The sequence below is a fragment of the Fragaria vesca genome, linkage group LG4, assembly GCF_000184155.1.
Source record: "Fragaria vesca subsp. vesca linkage group LG4, FraVesHawaii_1.0, whole genome shotgun sequence".
In the NCBI taxonomy this organism is placed as follows: domain Eukaryota; kingdom Viridiplantae; phylum Streptophyta; class Magnoliopsida; order Rosales; family Rosaceae; genus Fragaria; species Fragaria vesca.
In genome coordinates this window covers 16,310,664-16,334,229 of record NC_020494.1, presented here as the reverse complement: position 1 = coordinate 16,334,229, position 23,566 = coordinate 16,310,664, and the positions used below count along the sequence as shown (strand labels likewise).

The 23,566-nt window shown below is 37.6% G+C and overlaps 3 protein-coding genes across 3 annotated transcripts; 1 reads left to right on the top strand and 2 right to left on the bottom strand.

The window, feature by feature from the left end:
* The first annotated feature begins 1,739 nt into the window (after positions 1-1,739).
* On the top strand, positions 1,740-7,796 carry LOC101307107. The gene is made up of 14 exons (XM_004297097.1): positions 1,740-1,994; positions 2,721-2,811; positions 2,952-3,036; positions 3,122-3,191; positions 3,551-3,620; positions 4,520-4,589; positions 4,883-4,928; positions 5,022-5,271; positions 5,359-5,564; positions 5,690-5,764; positions 6,381-6,441; positions 6,578-6,658; positions 7,122-7,201; positions 7,314-7,796. Exons 1-14 carry the CDS (start codon positions 1,858-1,860, stop codon positions 7,390-7,392), a joined length of 1,401 nt encoding a protein of 466 aa, XP_004297145.1. The 5' UTR covers positions 1,740-1,857; the 3' UTR covers positions 7,393-7,796.
* A 1,121-nt stretch (positions 7,797-8,917) lies between these two features.
* On the bottom strand, positions 8,918-11,642 carry LOC101306809 (leucoanthocyanidin reductase-like). The gene is given in 6 exon segments (XM_004297096.1): positions 8,918-9,345; positions 9,347-9,587; positions 9,684-9,887; positions 10,699-10,936; positions 11,017-11,157; positions 11,275-11,642. Coding segments are annotated over 6 exon segments (1,071 nt in total). The 5' UTR covers positions 11,482-11,642; the 3' UTR covers positions 8,918-9,305.
* A 4,992-nt stretch (positions 11,643-16,634) lies between these two features.
* Positions 16,635-22,844, bottom strand: LOC101314276 (GC-rich sequence DNA-binding factor 1-like). Its single transcript, XM_004298259.1, has 7 exons — positions 22,278-22,844; positions 21,657-22,223; positions 20,625-20,792; positions 19,086-19,765; positions 18,629-18,908; positions 18,116-18,405; positions 16,635-17,146 (listed from the first exon to the last, which is right to left on the bottom strand). The coding sequence occupies exons 1-7, from the start codon at positions 22,842-22,844 to the stop codon at positions 16,954-16,956; spliced, it is 2,745 nt and encodes a 914-aa protein (XP_004298307.1). The 3' UTR covers positions 16,635-16,953.
* Positions 22,845-23,566: the final 722 nt, after the last annotated feature.

The following is a 23,566-nucleotide window of genomic DNA, read 5'->3' as shown; positions in this document are numbered from 1 at the left end:
ACACCGAACTTTTACCGTTTCTGTACTAATTGTTTAAGATTATTAATTTTTTTCATTTTAAGTAAGTAAACGTGTTACTATATTAATTATAGTAGGACAGTTTATGATTTTATGGTGGCCGTACGATGTTGCTGCAAATGGTGACTCTTGTTAGTCACGCTACTTTTAAAAGGTGCACGTGGTATTAACTATTAAGTTGAAGATGTAAATTCTCCGTCATCAAGTTTATCTTGTAATTGGGCCGTTTTGGCTCCCCTCCTCCCCCGAGATGACTTTAACCTCTAGGCTTGTCTTTTTGGGCTTGAACCGTTGTGGAAAAGGTTATTGAGTTGGGCTGCATGAGGCCCTAAAGTTGGGATCATGTATAAACAAAGGAAGGAAATCGTTAATGTGCTTGGAACAGAAAACTAATGACAATGATTGGTGGCCTCTCACGACAATGACGAAGCTTCCTTGTTCATGAAATGAACAATGATCATGATCGATATCACCCAACACAGTACGTTTTCTTTTACTGCATTTCCCTTTATATATAGAGCTAGTTACCCAGAAATCTGATCCAGTTTGTTTTAGAGCTCAGACCATGAAAGATTAGACCTCATCTCTTTTGTTCTCTTCCTCTTGATTATTATTTCAGACTGTTCACTGTTGCAGAAGAGCTGGTGATGATGATGATGAATTGATGATGTTAAACAAAACAATGGGCCGGGGGCACAAACGTCCAACCAGGATAACTTATAAACTAACTAGATGTCCTAGTGGAAAATGCATTTATAAAAAATTGGCATAATAATGGTGGTTGATTAAGAAAATATATTTATGTAGCTAGCTTCACAATTAAATCCTACGCAAAAGAATGCCAAATATATATTACTTTCCAAACAAAAGGGAGTCGCAATCATATATATTTATCTTGTATAGATATGTATCAACTTGTCTTGGGGTCATACAACTATTATCGTCTGTGTTTAGGATTCATGCTTGATGTCTCCGAAAGGAGAAAACAGCTTTCTTTCTTCATCTTCCTTCTTTTTTTTAATCAGTTGGAAATTTATCAATCGGCGTCAGCAAAATATTGGAAAATAAATTGTAAATGGGTGAAGAGATCTAGATAAAAAGAAAAAATAATAATATTCTATTACAGGTTTACATAAATTGTTAACATCGAATTTTGTTTGGTAGCAAGAATGACCTCTAATTCACAATGTTTTGATTTGTAATTGCAGTTCATTTCACATTCTTAGTGATGAGGTAATGTCTCACATGATTAACCCACTTGATTTCAAGTAGCTAATTGGAAGTTGAGAAAATTACACTGTACATTGATGTATCAAATGCATATAAGCTCTCTAGAGTTGGATATTAGTTTTAGATTATATCACTCTATTTCTATATTTGTTCACGCATCACTCTCTGATTAGTTAACAAAACTATCAAAATTGTCATCCATCAATCCATCATAACAAAAGACTTTCTCCTTTCGTGTCAGGTCTTCGATCTTTTGAAACACCTCCTAGAAATGGCTTGTGAAATGAGTCTTAAAAAAGGCAAAATTGTCCTAACACAAACGGTTTAAGAGGTTTGTTACATATCATACGTAGACAAATCTACCCCCGCCCCTCCTCGATCATCATACCAAAACCCAAGGGCCTTTCCGTCCAAATAAAAAAACTCTCTCTTGCGTTATCAAAGTAAGCAGGTGACTTGGCTTTTAGCGTGAAAATGAAGTAGTCCCAGATGGAAAATTAAAAAACAAACAAATCAAGGTCTCCTTCTTCTTCTTCAAAACCTCCAACACCTTTCTTCTGCTTCGCTCCTCCTCCACTGCGACGGCCTCGATTTCCGTTTCATCTGTAAATGCTGGTGCAACGGAGAGTGATGACGTGGCGCTCCGTGGCCAAGTCTCTGCAAGCTCTTTCGGCGCACGCCTTGCTTTTCACATTCACCGTCTTCCTCGCTCTCCGGCTCCACCACGCCGTCCGCTACCCCTGGTGGTCAGTAATTTCGTTTCTCTCTCTCTCTTTTTCTTGCTGTTTGCTTCGAAACTCGGAGAAATTTTAGGCCGGAAGGTCTGAATTTCCGGCGAGAATGTAATATCACGCGCTTTCTGTTTGTTTATTACGTTATTATGGAGTTTGAGAGTTATTTTTAATGTGAATTGGTGAGTTTTTTTTACCTGCATGTGTAATTCTGTATTTGCGAGTCTGTAATTGATTTCTTTGCCGACGATTAGCTGTCGAATTAGTAAATTTATGCGGTGTTGTTCATCTGGTAGTTTTTACTAGATAGGAAAGTGCATTCTCAGTGGTGGTGGAGTGTGGCTAGCTTTATTGAGCATAGATTGCTTAAAAGAGCTGTGGCTCCTATTTTCGATGTTTTTGTGGTCGGTTTGTAATGCTTGCTGGTTTAAATAGTAACGAGATATTTCGAATGTTTGAACTGCGCAAAATCAGAGTTGCAATCATATAATTTCCTCAGGAAGTTATTAAGGTGCAGACAGTTTGTTTTCTCATTAGTTGTAACGGCAACTGTCTTAGCTTTGCATGTGAGGAGTGAAGATTGCAGGAGAGAAAAGCTGCATTGTAATTAGTTTTTGTTGCTCGTAAGTGTGTTAAGAGTTACAGACGTCTCAGATGTTTGCCGTATTGATTCAATATGTGTAACAGCTGATGTTTGCTTATCGATTCAATATGTAACAGTTTGCTGTTTTAATACTGCAGGATTGTATTTTCCCCTCTATGGCTTTTCCATGCAGTTGTAGCACGAGGCAGATTCTCATTACCGGCTCCAGTTCCGCCTAATGGTCGCCACGTATGAGATTCCAACTTCTCTGGGTTTTGTCATTTTTCTTATGTGAAATTCTGATTATACTGCTGTAGTGGTCGATTTTGTTTCTTTACTCATCTCTTAACCAATAGACAGAATAGTGATGACTTGCCTTTCATTGACAGTGGGCACCACTTCATGCTGTCATGGCGACCCCGTTACTCGTTGCGTTTGAACTACTGCTTTGTATGTATCTACAGAACAGATACGGTATACAGGCAACATTCTTACTTTTTGATAAGTTGATAAATGATTATCTTGCACCATCACTTATCACTACTTTAAATGTTTGCAGCTCTAAGCTTGAAGATTGTCTTTGTGCCATTGTTGGCATTTGAACTAGCAATTCTATTTGACAATGTCAGGTACTATTGTATTTCCAAATTTTAGGCATTTCACATTTCTTATTGTTTTCTGGTAACCATTTATCTCTGCCATTCTGTAATTGTAAATGGACCTACTTTCACAGTCCCACCAAACTCCTCAGAGACATCCAAATTATGAATTGATGAGAATAAATTGTAATGAACTTAGCTAGTAGCTTCATCTTCTTAGACAACACTTAACAAACAGTTTATCCATTACTTTTCTTTTGAAGATTCTTTTAAACCAATTTTTAATTTTTTAATTTTTTTAAAAGGGAAATGTAGTGACAATTGTACTTGTGTACTATTTAATGCTGAAGTTGTGTATTAGATTTATAATTAGTGTTTCTGTTTTATAGGATGTGTAAGGCCCTAATGCCTAGTGATGAAGACACCTTGAATGATGATGTGATATGGGAAACACTTCCTGTAAGTTAATCACTCTATTGTAGGACTGAGTTGGAATTATATATTTCGTACTGTATTAACTATTGGCTTTAGTGGGTGCAAGTGACTAGTATGATTTGAAGTTTAGCGTCATCTATTTATTCTGTTCAGCTAGGTGTTTATGATAAGAAGAATTGCTGATTTGCTGTTAGTTGCAGCTGTACAAGTGTTTTGTTCATATAAATTAGTCTGCCATAAAGTCTAAAGGCCTAACAATATATTTCTAAACATAAAATTATTTGGCAATGAATATTATGAATCTGTTATTCTCAGAAATTAATAATAACTTTGTTGTCAAGAAAGAAAAATATATATATATACAGGGCCCTTCTAATGAGGGATCCCTTTTTTTGTTCATTTCTAGGGATAGGTCCACACCATTAGATCTGTTTTTTAATGGGCTTGAATGGTTGAGATTAAAACAAAAAACTTAACACTTATATCAAACCTACACCGTTCAATATTATTAAAAATAAATCCCTCATTTGGATGACTTAACGATCACCAAATTTTCTGAAAATTTGTAGAAATGTTCTACTCATATAGCCCAACGAACTGAACGGTGAAGATTTGATTTTGTAATCGAAAAGTTCGTCAAATGATCTATCCCTAAAAATGAACAAAAAAAGGGATCCCTCATTGGAAGGGCCCTGTATATATATATAATAATTTATCAATGGGAGTTAGAACCTTCAGTTCTGACCGTGAAGGTCAAAGTAACATTACTTTTTTCTTGTTTCCAGTCAGTTGCAAAAATAAAAACTGTTCTGAATTATTATCCTTGTCTATGTATTGTTTTGTTATATTTACTCGAGTTGTATGGATTGGAAGTTAGACTCCTCTACACTGTCTGTTCTGATTTACTGAACTTTGGCTTACAGCACTTCTGGATTTCTATATCCATGGTCTTCCTTATTGCAGCCACAACATTCACTCTTCTAAAGATAAATGGTAAGTTTTAGTTTTCTACTGAATCACTTGTATTTGATGGCATCTGTTATCGTATTGTAATGACATCCTTCATCTCTCAGAAGTATTTCTTAGTGATGTAGTTTCCTTTATGTGATATTTACAAATTATACGGTCCATAAAAGTCTTCAAAAGGGACCATAGTAAGCTTACGTGAATGATGATTAAATTGCAAGCATGCTCGTACTTTACTCGTGCATTTCAGCCTGTATTAACAAATAATGTACATTATGATCAGCTGTCCTTTGGCTTGAGTAACTTTATCTGACATGCAGGTGATATTTCTGCTCTGGGCTGGTGGGACTTATTTATAAACTTCGGGTACAGTTACTTTTATGCTTACAAATAATTGTTCATTATTAATCTTTATTGTTCTCCGTCTTAACCTGTTAAAGTTTCTTTATTCTTTTACAGTATCGCACAGATGTTTGCCTTTCTTGTTTGCACGAAGTGGTATAATCCAGCAATTCACAGACATGCTCACTCTGGAGAAGCATGTTCATCTTCAATGACCATAAGATATCTAGATTGGAATAGAGGGTTTGTAGTATCTTCAGACGACGACCAAGAAGAGAGTGGAATATGTAGCCTCCAGGATATTGGTGGACATTTTATGAAAATTCCTCTAATCACTTTCCAGATTCTACTGTTTATGCGTTTAGAGGTATCTAAAGTGTTTGCAAATCACTATTATTTTAAATACTTTGGAATTTTCTCAACATGTCATTTTCTTAGAAAACCTATCTTTCAGGGAACAACATCCGGTACTAGTCAAATATCAATTCCGCTTCTTTTTGCTCCTCTTCTTTTACTGCAAGGAGCTGGTGTTTTATATGCTGCATATAGGTTGATAGAGAAAATTGTACTTTTAGTACGTAGTGGAGCTGTTTCTGAAAGATACTTGGTCATAACATCAAAAGTTCGTGATTATTTTGGGTTCCTGCGTCATGGTTCTAGGTAACTCTTTACTTTAGGGGAATTCAACATTCAAATTTATCTTTAAAGATTTATAATGCGAACTCGAAAGAAAATAGAAGTTACTGTCTAGCCATTCTTATTGGCATGATGCATCCTTTTGACAGGCTTCTGGGTTGGTGGTCAATTGATGAGGGAAGTCGAGAGGAACAGGCTAGACTGTTTTCTGCTGGATCATCAGGGTCAGTGTTTCGTGCACTCAATACTTTCATTTATTTTCTGCAAAGTTTAGGCAATCTTCTTCTGTGTCCTCTTGCCTTTTTATTGAAACAAGTCCTCATCAATGGAATATCTCGATTGAAGATCTATGGAAAGCAAAAGGTTGTATAGACAACGCACCACGGTTCATTCTAGTGTTGGGAAAATACCAATGCTTGATATGCAATTTATCCAATGCATGACAGTAGCACTTGATTGTACGAATTACAAAATGTTTTATAATTGCTTAGTTTTGCATATGTGCTCCAGCATTGCTCCAGATATTGGGATGATTCCATTTTGTATTTGTATCAAGAATGTGGAAGTGTAATTATGTGAGGTAGTGATCTGTCAATGGGCAGACCATCAGCATTTCAAAGAAGGAAATCACTTTCATTAGTCCTTTTCTCTTTATTTTTGCTACACACATTGGTTTCATTCATTTTCTAATGTATGATTGATTATTCATAGATGCACGATTTTCTTGTGATTGTTGCATAGGTAGATGTTGCCTTCCTTGTGTGGATTTAGAGGTCTCTTGCAAAGTAATAAGTACTAACAGTTACATCATTGACATCAATGCTTTCATCTTTTGTTCAGGTATAATACTTTTTCACCTGATGTAGTGAAGAAGATGCCCAGGTTGGACCTTGTTGAGGAGGTGAACACTATTTAATTTCTTGGGAATATTCTTGCTTCTTAGTTGAACCATTTCCTTCATTCCAGAATTGTTGATATTTGGTACTGTAATCAATGTTTATTATTTTCTTAAATTATTTCTGTTTTTCCTGTGTCAGATTTGGAAACTGCAAGCTGCACTTAGTGAGCAAACAGAAATCACAAAATTTAGCCAGCAGGAGTATGAAAGACTTCAGAATGTAATTTTTCAACTGACTTCTGTCTTTCAATTTTAATTTCTTATGTTTTAACTGATTTTAACTAAGCCAATCCCTTTGTATGCATAGAGTAATTGAATTAGCTGCATGAGTTCTCTTTATAATGCAAATTCTGAGCATAAATCCGTTGTACACACTTTTCCTGTCAACAGCGGTTTCTCCTTTCTTACATCTTTAATAATCTTGTGCCTACCTGTAGCATCTTTTCCAAAGCTGTTCATTTGGTTTTTAAGAATCATTATGCATGCTGACGTCAAGAGGCAAATGTCATTTAATTAAAAAGAGCCAGTGCAGTGGAGGAATCTGTGGGTTTTGACTATGAAATGGTTATAGCCTATGTGTGGTTGTTTGTTCTTAGCACCAGATAATGTATATTAATATTTTGAATTTCTGATATTACCCATCTTACATGATAATTATTTGAGTGGTTCAATGAATCCAACAGGAAAAGATCCTATGCAGAGTATGCTTTGAAGAACAGATTAATATAGTCCTCCTCCCATGCAGGCATCATGTTCTTTGCAGGTAACTTCATCTACCCTTCCATCATTATAGTCTTTGACCATGAATGTATGCTCAAGTTGGACTTATTGAGAACTCATTCTAGCCACTAATCTGAATTTTTACTGCATTTCAGCTCTTGCTGTGAGAAGTGTAAAAAGTGCCCCATATGCCGGGTCTGTATCGAACAACGACTCCCGATTTATCATGTATAATTTCAAACAAGTAGAGCAGGATGAGCAGCCGCTCCGGAACTCCCAGGTTGTTGGCTGTGAATTTTGGTTGAATCCAGCAACCGGATTCTGGCAAGTCTGCCTCCTTTTGTTCATCCTAGAGTGTTGTAGTTTCATACTAAATAACTGTAAATTGTATAGCCTTATAGTCAACACCAGCGGTCCTGTCATTTGAAGTTTCTTGTTCATGTCACAGTTATATAGCATTAGTTATCCTCCAGTCAACCACTGTGTTAAGTCAGGAATGTGGTTTGGACTCTTTGAAATTTCAAAAGTTTTGATCATCTTTCCTTTCAACTTTTCCTTTTTTGCTGCATACACGGGGACATTTGTTTTTACTATAAAACTTCTTCATTACAAGATGAAGGTTTAGAAACGTTCGATGATCATCGTGAAGGAAATTTGCAACTTAAAGCCTGTTGAAGATCGATTCTGTTTCATTTTTTCTGAGAAGAAGGTCTACTCATACGGTATGCAGCAAAAAGCAAAAGTCTATACCATTAATAGAAAGCCAGAGTATTATAACGACATGAACCAATAGGGTTTAACTATAGCCTAGTCCAAAGCCTCGACAATTCGTGTTCGACATAGTATATATGTAAAGGGCGGATACGTGACATAGTATAATCAAATTATAATCAAAATATCATCCATTAAATCTAATAATAGCTAACGGTTGATATTAGTCATAAAACTAAATATTTTTTAAAATTTTTCTTTACATCAATTTATAAAATCTATCTAAAATGAAATTTGATGATTACTTTTCTCCATTTGTAATATAATTAAGAGGAAATAATTCGTTTCCTATTGAAACTCATTTACTAAAAAGGAAAAAAAAACAAAATTAAGTTTCAAATATCATGTTAGAAAATTAACGGTAGTCAAAAGTAGTCATTCAATGCACATTCGACGTACTTATTATTTCAGCTTCTTGTTGTTTTTTTTTATCAAAAGCTTCTTGTTGTTCATAGCACAAGATGATCTGAGTACTTCCATATATAATTTGATCATAAGTTTCCAACGTGTTATGGCAGACATCATCTGATAATTTTTAATTTTTTTTTCTTTGAAGAATAAGAGGTAGATGATGATGGTACTCTCTAATAAATGAGTTTCATCTGCTATTTACTTTTTTTCCTTTTTTTATCTAGTAAATGAGTTTCAATATGAAACCATTAATTTCCTCTTATTTGTATTCCAAAATGAGAGTAGGTAATCATCAATTTTCATTATGTTTTTAATAGATAGATTTCATTAATTGATTTAAAGAAAAAGAAAAGAAAAGAAAAAAGATATAGTTTTTATGACCAATCTCAACCGTTAGTTGTCATTAAATTTAATGGATGATAATCTGGTTATAATTTTGATTATAATCTTATATGTCATGGATCCGCCCCTTATATATATGGGGTGTAGATACAACTTCTTATTATATTCACAACCAAAAACACTGATGTTAAAATGAACTGTCTCTGAAAATGACACCAAAACCAACTCGACCGTTGACACCAACATGATGAAGATCTCATATATTCGCTGGTAAATTACTGTATGAATATTGCTTATTATAGGCTACACATAAAATCTATGCAAATTTCGGTAATTAAATTGGACTATTAGAGTTTGAAGCTTGCGCAATTCATAAGAAGAGATGAACATTATTAACATTCATCAATTATTTCACATAATTGAGCAAACTATTACATTGAATAACCAAACAATCATAACAACAGCTGGATCATTTTCATGTGCAGATGAAAATGCAGCTTCCTTGCTTTTACCAAATAGGCAAATAATGAAATTAGCACATTCTCTTTGAAGTAGACGTGGGACTGCTAAACAAATAGTGGAACTAACTTTTCTGGGGAGTAACAGGACAATGTCTTTGGTGATTAGGATATGGAATGTTCTTCAGGCACAAGTAGCCGTGATTGCCATAGGTTCAACTCCGATCGCCGCCGTGTTCTTGGCGGCAAGTTTATCAGTCTCTAGCTTCCCCCCAACTTTGACAAGAAAATCATTGAAGCACTCATCCAAAGTCCTAAAAGACTCTTCAGGGTAGAGAGTGCCTATATCAACATCATTCGGACCTTCAACGGGGAAGTTGGTTTGACAACCTTTGATGAAGATATCATGAGTGAACGAGGCTACAATACTTTCTGGTATACGGTTCTCTGCAATTTAGAAATCGAAATGTTAGAGCAAATTGGTAATAGTGCGCCTTTTGTTCAAGAGTTAAGTTGAATGAGATGGAACAAGATAGAATGGACCTGCAGCCATAGCCAATAGGTCGTTCTCAGTTATGGTAACTCTTGGGAGGGTGCGACCAATTTTCTTCTCCCACAGTGAAGCAAGTCCATTGATATCATACAAATTGCTTGAAGGTCGAAAGTGAACATTTTTGTTCATAGTTCTGATGTCGTCCACCGTCTTCATTGTGAATTTTCCGATATCAGGGCCGTCGACGAAGTAGGCTGTGAACCAAATAATGTCAAAAATTGCATTTCAATAAATGAAATGATTCACTTAAATTCATTATCAATGTTGTGAATTAGTGAATGTGTCTGAAAAAGAGAATAAATAATCCGACAACCTCTTGGGCCAACTTGTATGGACCGAAGTGTTGGATTACAGTAGTTTCAAATCAATGTTTTTATCACTTGGACCATGAATGAAAAACTATATGGGACTTTGATATATTTATTTTTTGGGAGTTTAATTATATCAAAGAAAAATTAAATAGAGGTGGATTATCACAGGGTGCACCAAAAGAGCTACTAAACAACTAACAAGTGTCGGTCATACAACTACAATATTAGTGAGTATTCTATTTTAAAATGTTTCAGCTTCATCAATCTCTTTCATAATTTTAATAATATTTCAATGACTCACCCGCGTATTAGAAAATTCAAAATTAAAACATTTTTCGTATCGCCCAAGCTATAAAAAGAAAAATGAAGCGAAGAAGTTGGCCATGATCCTTAAGTTTAAAACTTTGAATATATTGATACCAATTAACTATTAGAATATCATTCAGATTCTCTCTTTCTGTTTTCTGTATTATTTTTGGGATGATGTCGGACTTCTGTATTATTTATTTCTTTTACATAAACAGCTCGCATTATTCATATAAAATTGAAAACATAACGTTAAAGACCAAAAAACATTATCAACGATTCGAGGATAATATTTCTAGGATTTTGTAGCATTCCTAGGAGTATCAATATCTTTCTTCAGACTTTTCCAAGGAATATATCGGAAACCGTACAGTGTATGCTACCATACCTTTAACCGTGCCATCACCGTAGATCTGGAACTGATCCAACGGTGGAACAACCTCGGAAGGATGCTTGTTGTCATAGTAGGGCCAAGAAGCAATAGAATTGCAACAAATGTACGTGTAAGGGACCCCACTCTTCTCAATCGCACGCCTCACCTTGCGCTTCTCCAAATACATGGTCAGACCCGGTTCCACCGGGTCGGCCCGGTCCACGTCGTGCCCGAACTCCGACGGCAGAAACCTCTGCACCAAGTAACTAACGGTCAGTTTTTTCTTTCCCGGTAGAAAAGAGAGACACATTTGATTTGCTGAAGCAGATTTACCTTGACCGTTCCTACAGAAGTAATGGCTTCGACTAGGGTGATCTGGTCTAAAATTGTTGCACCACCCACGGCTGATATGACTGTCTCGATCTCATGCTCTTTCAGTAGCTTCTCCATCAATGGCTTATCACTCATCACCCCCTGAAAATGTTAATACAAACAATTAGTAACAAAAATGAAAGAGTTAAATTAAAGAGTTTTGCGAAGTTAAATAAATTAATATGGAGGTGTTGTGGGTTTAAGAATGTTACTACGTACATGGAGGATGATGGCGCCTCTGTCTTTGAGGGACTTGATGGTGTCTGACTTGGAAGGACGAGACGGGCCGGGTCGGACGAGGACGTAAGTGGGAAGGCCGGAGTCGAGGCTGGCTTCGGCGACGAACTTGCCGATGAAGCCGGTGGCGCCGATAATGAGGACTCGGCCACTCTGTGCAGCAGAGGCAATAGAAGGTGACACCGTCATGGCTGCTGCGGCCCTTGTTGAAACAGATGTCGTTCCTTTTTAACGTGAAAATTTGGGAGAATTGTCCAAAGTGGGTAGCTAGAACAGTATAGCTTATTTTGATTCGCCGGAATAAAGTGTGTAGGAGAGATACTTATATAGGGGAGAGGTAGATATACATATGCTCTCCAAATTTCTATAAAAAGAGAGGACTATGATGTATAAAACCAGATTGGATGTGTTGTTTGCTCTGATCAGACGAACTATAAAGAAAGAATGGAGATGATCAGCTACCCAGTTTTGACGTGTAGCTATTCATGCATTGACTGATAGCTAGCTTAATTTGCTCTTGCTTGCTTCACCTGATTGGAAAGGTATTCATCATCTCTTTGGTTGTTGGTATGGAAGTTTATATCTTAGTCCTTTCTCAGCCATCTCTATCTAGCTACGATGATATTGGGTTTTGGTTATTGTAATGAAGAGAATGAGGAGACTTTGGTTTTGTATTATGTAATTATGTTACAAGTTAGACATTCCAAGAAAACGTATACCTCAAACTTGGTATAACTAGTCAAATCTTGGAAACTGATTGGGAAAATAGATTATCCGATCCAAAATTGCTGGAGGCCGGTGTCTTCAACTTGAAGAAATTCTGGGGATGTCTGTAACGACTGGGGGATATATCGGGAATGAGAGAATGCGCAAGCATGTTGTATTGGGGACTGGGAATGGAAATGATGAGATTTTACGGCAGTGAAATTATATTGTTTACTGCAACTAGCCATATAACTAGGGTTTGCTAATTACTTACTTTAATCTTACGTGCAAGTTATTCCATATATGTTAATATGTACGTGCTAGGGAGTAGGGAATCTACAGCTAGCTTGTAGTGATGAAAATGTTAGATTCGGATTAGTTTATGTCTCATTTATGAAGCTTTTGGTAGAATTAGTCAGTTTACAACAATTATGATAGAATTTTATGAAAGAAAATCTACACCATCATATTGAGACTTTTTAGTAAACGTTAACAGTGAAACTAGTTAGATTCTCGTACGTCAGTAAGAATTTGGTCGACTTGACTAAAAAGATAGATGAAATTGTGCTGTGTATGTAAGTATGTATGACTATCGATGTGTCGCTTGATATCTTGATATCCCCCGGAACATAATTAGATAGTTTTCTTTAGCATGTAGTTCATGAGCTAGCTAGCATTGAAATAATAGTGTTTTTTTTTCACCAACTTAATGTTAAATAGATGAGGCTAAACAAATTAGTTCTTAGACCAAAAAAGAAAAAAACAATTAGTTCTGGCTGTTTATTTTGAAACATTAAATCTGTATATGAATGTGATTACATTAGCTACTAATGGACATGTCGCTGTCTTTTAATACACTCACATAATTTGTAGTAGGTAGAGCTCAGTTTGCAATTTGTTTTTAATGTTAACTAAAAACTGTAAAACGTACGATTGCCAACTAAAAGGTCCAAAAGTCCAAAAACAAAAATGTTTCTTGAGTGATAACCCCACAAAACGAAGTAGGCAACTCGATGAATAGATAAGGCGCGCGCAACGTTCGTATCTACTACAAGTCGATCTGCCTATATATCATATCAGCTGCTAACCCCCTCTCCATCTCGATCTGGATCTGGGTTTTCAAACTTGTTCCATATCTCCTGCGAATATGATCAAACACAAACAGTAGTACTGTAGCTACCAATGAAACCGAAGCAATTCTGTTCTAGTTAGTTAGATGTGAACCTCTACACCAACATACGTACACCTTTTGTAGATTATGTAATTTACAAGCAAGTACAAATATACAAGGTTGATTTCCATGCATGCTTGTGATTGATCTGAGAAAGCAGCGAACAGTTTTAGTACTTCAACCTAGCTAAGCTAGATATAGCTAATTATAGTTAAATTCGATTATATGATTACACAGATTGCGTTCACGATCCATTTACTTCAATTGTACATACTACATTTTCTCATGGTCCATATGATATTTGACTTTCAACTTAGTTCAGCTGGGTTTCAATTGTCAAATGGTAGAAATTGATCGGAAATAAATTAAATAGCTAACTGCAAAAAACTAATTCTATGATTCTATCAAAAAGTATTCCAGAATAAAGATTCTAGATGACTTTTTTTCTTCTTCTTTTTTTGTGCAAAATTAAAGAAAAATGAAATTGATTGATGAGTAGCTACTTGCGAATAATAGAGATGTCGCTGCCTATTAATATATAGATGGATATATATACCCACAGTTAACACGAGATGAAAGGACTAACACTGATGCGCTGAAGCAAAAATACAAAGAGGAATAGCTCAAACTCTCAAAAGCCTCAAACAAATTGTGTATTGTTCTTGAGTGCTAATTAAGTGTGTAAGACCCACAGAAAGAAGTAGGCAGCTTGATCAATCATTCACGTTCTTACATATCATGAATTGTGTTCATATCTACCACAAGTCCATATATCTGCCCACTTCATCATATCAGCTGCTAACCCTCTCCAACTGGGTTTCGAACTTCTTCCATCTCCTGCGCGATATTCACAGACACACACACACATTTCATGTTTACAACTAACTGCTTCAATAGCGACTTGTTCTAGCAAGTATATAATTTAGACTACGTACCCCAAATACTCAGTAGTAAGTACTAATTAAGTACTATATATATACTAAAGTACGTACGTACTCTGATCATGCATATAATTTGACGTGACCCTGCACCGTCTTACGTACACCTTAAGAATTTACAGGTACCTACATAGATACGTACAAGGGCTCCCTACAAGTGCTCAATCTGACCTAGAGAGCCATCCATCAGTGCAACTTCAACCTAGCTAGACTTAATTAAACAGCAAGTTTCTGATGAACTATACGATCGAACGTCCTCACGTCCTCATCGATCACGTCGCAATTGACAAACATAGATATTTCATCAATTTGAAGACGTAAGCGATTACACACACACTGCATATATCCATCTACTCCTTCTACGATTGTATGCATATGACTTTCAAAGTTTCAAGTTCCAACTTAGTTCAGCAAACTAGGTTTCTTATGCGCAACAAATACAAAGATCAAAAGACAAAAGGCCAGAGGGATCGAGCTTGTTGTATGAACCATATATACACGCGAGGTAAACACAAGATTAAACAAATCAATTATAGGTCAAATCTCAAATTAATATGATTTTTGAGTCCATATTATAATATGCACCATGATTTTTTGATTTTTTGATCGAATATATATACGCACCATGATTGGATCCTGCATTGGATAATTATATGTAAGGCAGTCTAATCAATCCCTATCACAAACTAATCTTATGTTGGGATCCCCTACCTTGGCCGACAAAAATTAATGCCGGGTTCTTAACCTTGTTCATCCCTCCAGAATGTATGCGTTTTGTGAACTTGAATATAGATTTTCCCTTTCTAGAAGCCATGATCTCCATCATCACTCCACTGGGTTTTGAATAGGTTTGAACTTCTTCTCGTGGTTAATACTTAATACTCATTTTGAAATGGTGTTTTAAGTTTGTTTGTTACTAAAGAATTTCTTTTTTTTCAATTTGAGGAATCACATGTAGAATCAACTCTGCGGCGCAAATCTCTCCACGATCAAAGATATCATATATATTATTAGCTTCTTAATTTTCTATCCACCGCTGTTTTGTTCTAGCTCCCATCCATCAATGTCATCGTGAAGTAACATCGATCATTTAGCCAATCCACAATTTACAAACCATATTGTTAACCAATGATATAAGGGTTTGGTATGAATATCAACCTAATTATATATATTGACAAATTTTATTAAATTGGTTTTGGATATGATGCATGATTCTGTGTCAAATGCATATGAACCACCACGATTGAATCACTGAATCTTTTGCTAAAATCGGCAAAGCCCTATAGATACAAACCTCATCATCTTGGTTTTTCTTAATTAATTAGTCCAAACATGCAAATCATACCTTAATTATTATGTTAATTAATCTTACACCCATGCATATGCGTTTTGTGCACCCACTCCATTATCAATCATTTACAACGTTCCGAGTACTTGACCATAAAATTCAAGGAAAAACGAATTGACATGTTAAGCGTACATCACCGTCACCGGCTGCTATGCTAAGATCATAGAAAAACTTAATTAGACTATACTTCTCTCGACAACTCGACAAGCTAGTGTGTTTTGCAATAATATATAGTGCTGAGTTCAGGATGAGACTAATGAATAGGGAGAGATGAGACTGAGACAAACACAAATAGTTAGAGTGGGTGGCAAATTTTGAAAGCTCTCTGTTGTTAACTTGATTAAGCAACAGAACATGTTTTGATATTATGAAAAGTACGTGGAAGAAATTGGAGTTGAAACTAGGAGTTCTAAACGTTTGTCACTTGCTTTTGCCTTCTACAAATTGAGAGTGAAATGATGAATCTTTCGATTGCAAGATGCATATGAAAAATGCAATGTTGCTTGATCAGCATGGAGATTCTACATAATGTCAACCAGCATTCTATATTAAAAAAATTCTGTAGTACTCATAACTCCATGTCTTGGCAAAAACCCGTAACTATGAAACTCCCACGCCGGGGACGCTGATTGGAATTAAGTCTAATTTATTTTCTGTTTACAGCAGGGGGAAAAGCGTTCTTGTATAAACCATGACAGAAAAGTCTTTGATCTTGATAAACAAAAACAAAAAAACAAAAAAAACTACAACTAATCGCAAATGCAAATACAATTCCCACCTATAAATTGAATCTGACTGGAATCTGACTGTACTCTGGATTAATTAGATGGCATTCAGACCCAAAATCATGTTCTTTGTCTATATATTAGAAGGAAATCTCACATATTATATATCAATTGGGCCATTGGGGTGCTTGAATTAATAACCTTACGTTAGACTTGTGAAAATGGGTTATGTTTTTGGGTGACCAGCTTTGAACTGATTCACAAATGAAGATGGCTTTCTTAAGCCGTAGAGAAAATAAACCGTAAAGCACTAACCATACCATTAGGATTTGCACAAGTAAAAATCAGGTCATTTCAGGGTCAAAATGTTAACATAAAACATCTCATATTTACTGAAATCTTGGTAGCATTTCGGAACACCATGGTAAGCGGCATTCCTGAAAGAGAAGGAACAATTGGACCGAATTCTCTTATCATTTACCTCAAAATTTTCATATCTTGATTCCCCAACTAGGGGATCTCCTGCTCTAACTCAATTATCACATGGCTAACACTTAACAAAAACGGAGAGAACCATGTTCTGAGATTAACGTTGCTGTGGCTGATTGTGTATGTCCAAGTATGACATAAGGAGAGACGTGTCTGCTTGAAATTTAGGGGTCCAATACTTGCACCTTGTTTTGCTCCAAGATGGATGGTCGAAAATCTGTGGCCGGGGCATTTAACATGCTTTTTTTGTGCTAGTCCAGATACCTATCTTCAGGATTCTCAATTTCACAATGCCTCTTTTAGATGGAAGGTCCTAGCTACGTCCCTGGCCTTGTCATACTCGTTGAGCTCAACCAGCATCTTCTTCAATCTACGAGCCAGTCCACCAGTTTCACTTTGTGTAACACCCAGCGAATGCTTCTTCTCTATAGTCTTCCCCAGCGTCAGCACATAATCCACCAGGGATTGCAACTTGCGGCTGCATTGATATTGGTATCATTAGATCTCATTTTCGGAATATGAATAGATAACATTAAATCTGAAGTTAAAGAAAAGACCTGACGTAAAAGTTACAGGTATTGTACAGTTCAAAAGTTATAAATTACCAATTTTACACTTTATATATAGGTAAAAGACAAGAAAACATCAGAGAGAGACCCAGAATGAATCGGGAGACAGCAGGAAAACTTATGCTCAAAGGGCACTAAGCCAGTGACTAGTTATACAAACAAACTGACATCAGAAAGTTTTCTTAATTGAGAAATTCTATTTTTGTAAGGGAATCTAGACTTGGTCAGCTTATTAGCCAAACAGACTCAAAATAGAAAGCATATTATGTTGAATGCCTTGAACTTACACTCAACAATTCATCAAAGCATTAAACCAAAAGGGCACCTTGCTCTTTGCAGAACACTCCCTTATGCTTTTCTCCCTTTCTCACAGGATTTCCTCACACCATTTGAGAGATGGACCTAATGGCAACTCAACAACATGTCCATGCAAAGGCAGATGGGTTTTTCACCATTCTGCGACTAAAGTAACCTCACCTAAATCCCCAAAAACAATAAAAGGTAACTCCACTTATTGCACTAAGTTTCTTAAAATGAACTGCAGTACCCTGCTTGGAAAAGTGGGAAAAACTTTCACAAGGTATGGGAGGGGGAGAAATTGAAGGAAATAGATCCTAACTTTATTATGAATTGAAGACCCCTATTTGGGCATACATCACCCGCTATATTAGATCAGTTGAAGAATTGTGCATCATATGCAAGGGACACAGAGATGAGTCAAAAGGTTGATTAAGAAATCATACATAACATTCACACGGCTAATATGAGTAAGCAAGCTGATTTAAGCAGCAAAAATTGTTTATCTAAAGTACGGGAGAGGCTAATTAAAATGGCAGATAATTGTAATCTTTTTAAAGCACAATGGTCAGTAGCAATACCTACGGTCTCCTGTAACATCTGAACCTGACCACACCCCTGACAGAGAAGCAATAACCCTTTCAGTTCTTGTAACTGCATCATGAACATCGGCAGCAATGCTTCGAATGTGAGGTATAACTTTGCCACACAAAAGCTCATTAATAGCAAGCTTCTCTAGAACTGGCAAAGCAAGGATTTCTTTCCACAAGCAGATATTTTTCATCAAACGAACAGACATGCCAAATCGATACGCTGCAATTCTTGCAGCATTTGGCACTGCTTTCAATACAAGTGGGCTCCATGTTGGGACCTATAAATAAGAAATGATTGAAAGTTCATGTAAGTTCTTTGATCAGAATTTCTCACACTTGAAACCAAAGGTTATCAGAAGAATGTAAATATAGTTCGAAAAATCTGATCAAACAACATATGTTCTATAGCATATTGGCCAGTAATCAAAACAGGCCCACCTATCTTGTGCTTATGCTGCATAAATGAATCATAAATTATGTTTGACAATTCAGATGTTATACCATAAGTTTCGAGACAGCATCTGCCAGACGGGTGCGAATAGCAACTAATAAGTCTTCAAGAGCCTCACTGGAAGAGACATAATCTGTTACCAAGCTCGTGGCAGCAACTGCATTCTTTGTCTCTCTTGTGCTGAGAATATCCCAGCAGTGAACAATTTGATGATGCAAAATGGGTAATGCAACCTTTTCCACCAATGCAGGGATAAGGTTAGCATCAGCATCATCAGATGCAAAATCCGAACCATCCTCCGGTACACCGTAATTCTCTAATAATTCATGCCTGCACAGGGGAAAATGACCTTATTAGTATGATGATGTAAACCAGAATGTTTGTGTGCGCACAGTGCTCATATGAAACATATGCTGCGGCTAGTGATGCCTTGACCAAGCAGGCCAAGCCCAACAAGGGAAGCAAGTGTACATAGAAGGTGTGAAATAAAAACGAATAAACAAGTACCAGCTCATCTTTACAAAATCTGTGTTCTCACGGAGAGGGTCCCACTTCAAGAGCTCCAGCCTTACGTATGGAGAGAATATAATAGGAACACTCAATGACATGTAAGCATCACGGTAACTTGATCGATACTCTCTCTTCCATTTTTCAAACCTTTCTTTGACAAGTGAAAGTTGTGAATATTCCTCAGCTGCATCACTGAAAACTTGATCAGCAGTCCCCAGCACCAACTGGCGGTGTGACTCGTACTCTTTACTCTCACCGTCACTCTCATCAGTGCTTGATTCCCCTTCTACCGTCCGATCAGGACTGTCCACATCCATGGATGACTCTCTCTTAGCTTCATACCTTTTTCTCCTGCGTTGACGAGCTTCGGCCCTGCCTTTCATATCCAGACGTTTCTTAAGGTTCATATCTCTACCGAATTCATCTAGCTTGACCGGTAAATTTTTTTGTTCTCTCACAGCAGCAGAAGCAGCTTGTGCTGCACTTTTAGCAACTGCAATTACTCCAGCACTGGTACCTTCTTTACTGAAAATAGACATTGCTGCATTTACAGCTGCTTCTACTTCCATCATTTCATCATCATTATCAGCAATTCTTCTTTCAAAAATAGCTGAAGCACGTTCGTCACGTTGCTTCTGCATTTCCTCTTCAAGCTCCTCTATCAAGGGAGCTTTATCCTGAAAATATGTAAACGATTAAACGAAGTGAGCAACGAAGACAGACTATATCTATAGTAACCCATTTTCCATTTTCTACTATGGCGAGTTAGAAGCCTCCATTGAATACAGGTCAAAAGGTCTTATGTAATGTGTGTAATGCATCTTGGGATCCTTTTAGCCAATGTAGTGAAAAGTCAACTACGAGATATCCACTAAGATGTTTTCAGGAGCAGCCTTATATGCTAACTAAAGTGGAATATTGATTGATGATCTGTGCATGATTAAAGTAGGAAGGTGCCGTAATTTGTTAAAGAAGTCAGGTCGCCCAGCATAATTCTTGATGCAATTCACAACCCATTCATCAGACTAGCTTTTTTCATCTTCCACTCAGTAATGCTATGATGAATTAATGTATGTGGAAGAATTTATGGAAGAAACATAATTTCTCAATATCATCACAGGATATTGTTGTTTAAGAGAGTCGGTCATTTGCAATAGGTATCAATGATTGAACCCATAAGACCTTTCGTTTGCCATATAAAGTCAGTCACACAGCTCATTTTAGAAATAATGTAAATTTATAACACTAGGATTGTGATTATGGTGCATGAGTTGTGGTGCGGGAAGTAGATTGGCTAAGATGGCAAAATGTGTGGTTAGTTCTTCCTACTAAATGTTTGGTGAGTTCTTCAATCTTCTCTATTCCTCCTTTCTTATGAACTTAAACAAGTACATGTGCGTATTTGACGAGTTGAATGATAAGAGGTATAAGCAAAAGAATCTAGAATAATGCAGTCAACCATATTTATAAACAGCTCCCAGTCTAAATAAATTTGCAGTTCATATTCAATCAAGATAAGATGTGATAATATCATACCTGCAAAAAGTCACATATGGTAGAGACAAAGTCGCGAAGCTCTTGCATGAACTTGTACTTCTCGTCAGCAGCAGACAGAGACTTTTCAAGATCAGTGATGTTCAATAGCGAGGCAGATAGACTCTCATTAGCCTTGGTTAGTGACATCTTTGTTCTTCCGTGACTTTCCTGAGAGTTTTTTCAAGAACACAGGAAATGTCGTAAATAAAAAACCAAAACAAAACAAACAACAATTTAACATATTCGGAGTATACATATACATATGCTGATCATATAAATGAGTTTCCTGACATAGAAAAATACATATACTACAGCACTACATTATGGAACACATATACTGAATAAAACCAAAAACAGATAGATCAGCTAAACTATAAGATAGGTAAGCCTCTTCAGACCATGCAAGTGAAAACATATGTAGTACACATTTTTGCCGATGTATAGTTGTTCAAATAGGTAATGCAAATAAGTGAAATTTATCCACGCAAGTGACTGATATGACCAAAATGTCAATACCTACATTAGTATTTAAATATATACCTGAACAAGATAAAACTAAAGGCTTGCAGTATTTGCATGTCACAAAGACAACTTAACATCTATGTAACCATTGTCAGACTGAACAGAAAGTAAAGTGAGAAAAGATATCATCGGTAACTTTCTGTTGCCAAAAAATAAACTAAATGGCACTTAACATTCTGTAGAAAGTAAAAGAACTAAGTGGTAAAGGCCAAGGGGGTGCAATTCAGCTACTGAAAATGCACAGAAGAGAAGCGGTCACTTATAGTTTTGTTCCTAATGCCAAGTGTGGAAATACCCACAGACCTAGTTAAACGCATCCCGCTTCAATTCAACTCATGGTGTAAGAGAAAATAACTATGTCACACATCCATGACACTAGCACTAAAAGCAATATCTCATTTCATTATTGATCCTATATGATCTGGCATCAAGCATCAGCACATATGCCAAGGAAAAATAACACCAGCATTCATAAAATTCTATTTGAAAACAGAAACAAGCAATTCGTACCTTAAGCTTCCTCACATTTTCCAGCAACGCTTTCTGAGCAATCTCAGATTGCTCGTTTATGGACAAAGCATTCGAACCTTGTGATGCTCCTGTTGCCCCTCCTATACTGGCCACACCAGCCAGACTCTGTGCCAAACTATACCCCGCGATTGAATTGTAGCTAGCCTTGGGCTGCGGCGCAGCACTATGAACTCTAGGAACACTAGCACTAACCCCCAAACTAGCCCCATCATTATCCACCCTCTTCCCCAACCCTTTCCGAAACTGCTCTTCCTCCCAAATCTTCTCTTCTTCATCCTCATCGTCTTCGACTACAACACTCTCTCTTCTCAATCCACCATCCACTCCCGTATCATCAACATCCTCAAACACACCTTTCTTATTCTCCATTTTCTCCCCAAACATTGCAATTCGGTTGCGAAACTCCGGCTCCTCATCACTCAACCCCTCCGCCGCGCCGTGGTTGCTCCCTGAATCCAATGCAATGAAATCCGGCGCGGCGGGCTTGGACTTCCGGAGCCGCTCACGTTTCTTCCGAATGGCTTCAATGGTGGCCTGATCAGGATACTCCGACGTGTCCTTATCAATCCCCATCGAGGCCAATCTCGACTCGGCATCAACCCTATCCTTGCTCCCTTGCTGTTCCTCGTCGTCGGAGTCCAGCTCTCTGGCTCCGTTAACGGCGTCGGCGATTGAGGCGTCGGCGGGCTTAATCGAGCCCCTGAGGACGATAGTAGGCTCGGCGGCGGCGGCGGCGGAGGAGGTTCTGGAGCTGGCTAGGGTTCGAGTGTTCTTCTGAAGCTCACGGAGGGCTTCCTTGGTGTAGGTGCCGGCTTGTGGCTGAACATTGGAGGGGAGAGAAGCGGAGGCGGTGGAGGAGGTGGAATTTACCAAACGGTCCTTGGCGGCGGTGAGCTTGTGAGCTGAGGAGGGCTTGGCGAGGCGGGAGGAAGACGACTTGTCGCGTTTTGAGGAGGAGGAGGAGGAGCGAGACGGCGTGGCGTTTTCTTCGTCGTCGACGAAGCTGAGGAGCTTCGGGGCTTGGCTCTGAGGCTTCTTAGGCTTGGCGGCGGAGGAGGAGGGTTTTGAGAGGGATTTGAGAGTGGAAGTGGTGGAAGGGGTGTCGGCATCGTCGTCGTCGTCGTCGTCGATGCGGCGGCGGAAGTTTTTGGGTCTGGCGGAGCTCATGGCGGCCGGAACGGTGGGGTTTTGAACGGAGAAGAAGAGTGGGAAAGAGAAGGTGTTGATGGATTTGGGGGAATTTGGGAATTGAAATCTTGTTCTGGAAAAGAGCAATGCGTACGAACCAAGTAGGCCTGTAAAACGGACCAAGGCCCAGCCTTTTTGTATTAGGGCCCGTTGGGCTGGTTCAACCCGACCACGAGTTCGATTGGGGTAGATAATTGTTTGATCCCCCTCTAACAAAACTTGTTCCTAAGCTTAAGACGACGAGAGGTGTATTGGCCTGTTGGATTTCGATATTAACCTCAATAAGTTGTGTGTGGTACTACTTAAGGGTTTTAAACTATTCATTTTTGACTGGAGAAGCCGAGAAGCGGTCGTGACGTGCATATGATAATCTCACTCTCAAGTCGAGTTGTATCTAGGTCTTAAGAAGAAAAAAATGTTAAGGAGTTTCATTCAACAACAGACATATTGTCATTATTGTGTCGAGTTGTATTCATGACCAGTAAAACTAGAATAATCGCTACTAACTAAGTAATGGTTGTTAGTGTATGTCACTCAAATGAATACCGCTCACTGTCACCGTCATTACATTCTCGCATGTCATAGACATCAAATCACTTTATTTACCGTTTCATTTTTACCTAACATTGTCGTCATCTTCACGACCTTTGGCAGTCGCATCATCACTGGTTCAATGTCACAGTGCCACTAGCATTGTCTAT

Bases quoted from the DNA above. Each gene is read 5' to 3' on its own strand.
- LOC101307107 (XM_004297097.1), top strand. From the start codon at position 1,858: ATGCTGGTGCAACGGAGAGTGATGACGTGGCGCTCCGTGGCCAAGTCT. The intron at 1,995-2,720 runs GTCAGTAATTTC...TTAATACTGCAG, and splicing joins GCCGTCCGCTACCCCTGGTG to GATTGTATTTTCCCCTCTAT. The intron at 4,929-5,021 runs GTACAGTTACTT...ATTCTTTTACAG, and splicing joins GACTTATTTATAAACTTCGG to TATCGCACAGATGTTTGCCT.
- LOC101314276 (XM_004298259.1), bottom strand. From the start codon at position 22,844: ATGAGCTCCGCCAGACCCAAAAACTTCCGCCGCCGCATCGACGACGAC. The intron at 19,766-20,624 runs GTATGATATTAT...ACATATTTTCAG, and splicing joins CCATATGTGACTTTTTGCAG to GATAAAGCTCCCTTGATAGA. The intron at 17,147-18,115 runs GTATTGCTACTG...ATATCAATGCAG, and splicing joins GATGTTACAGGAGACCGTAG to CCGCAAGTTGCAATCCCTGG.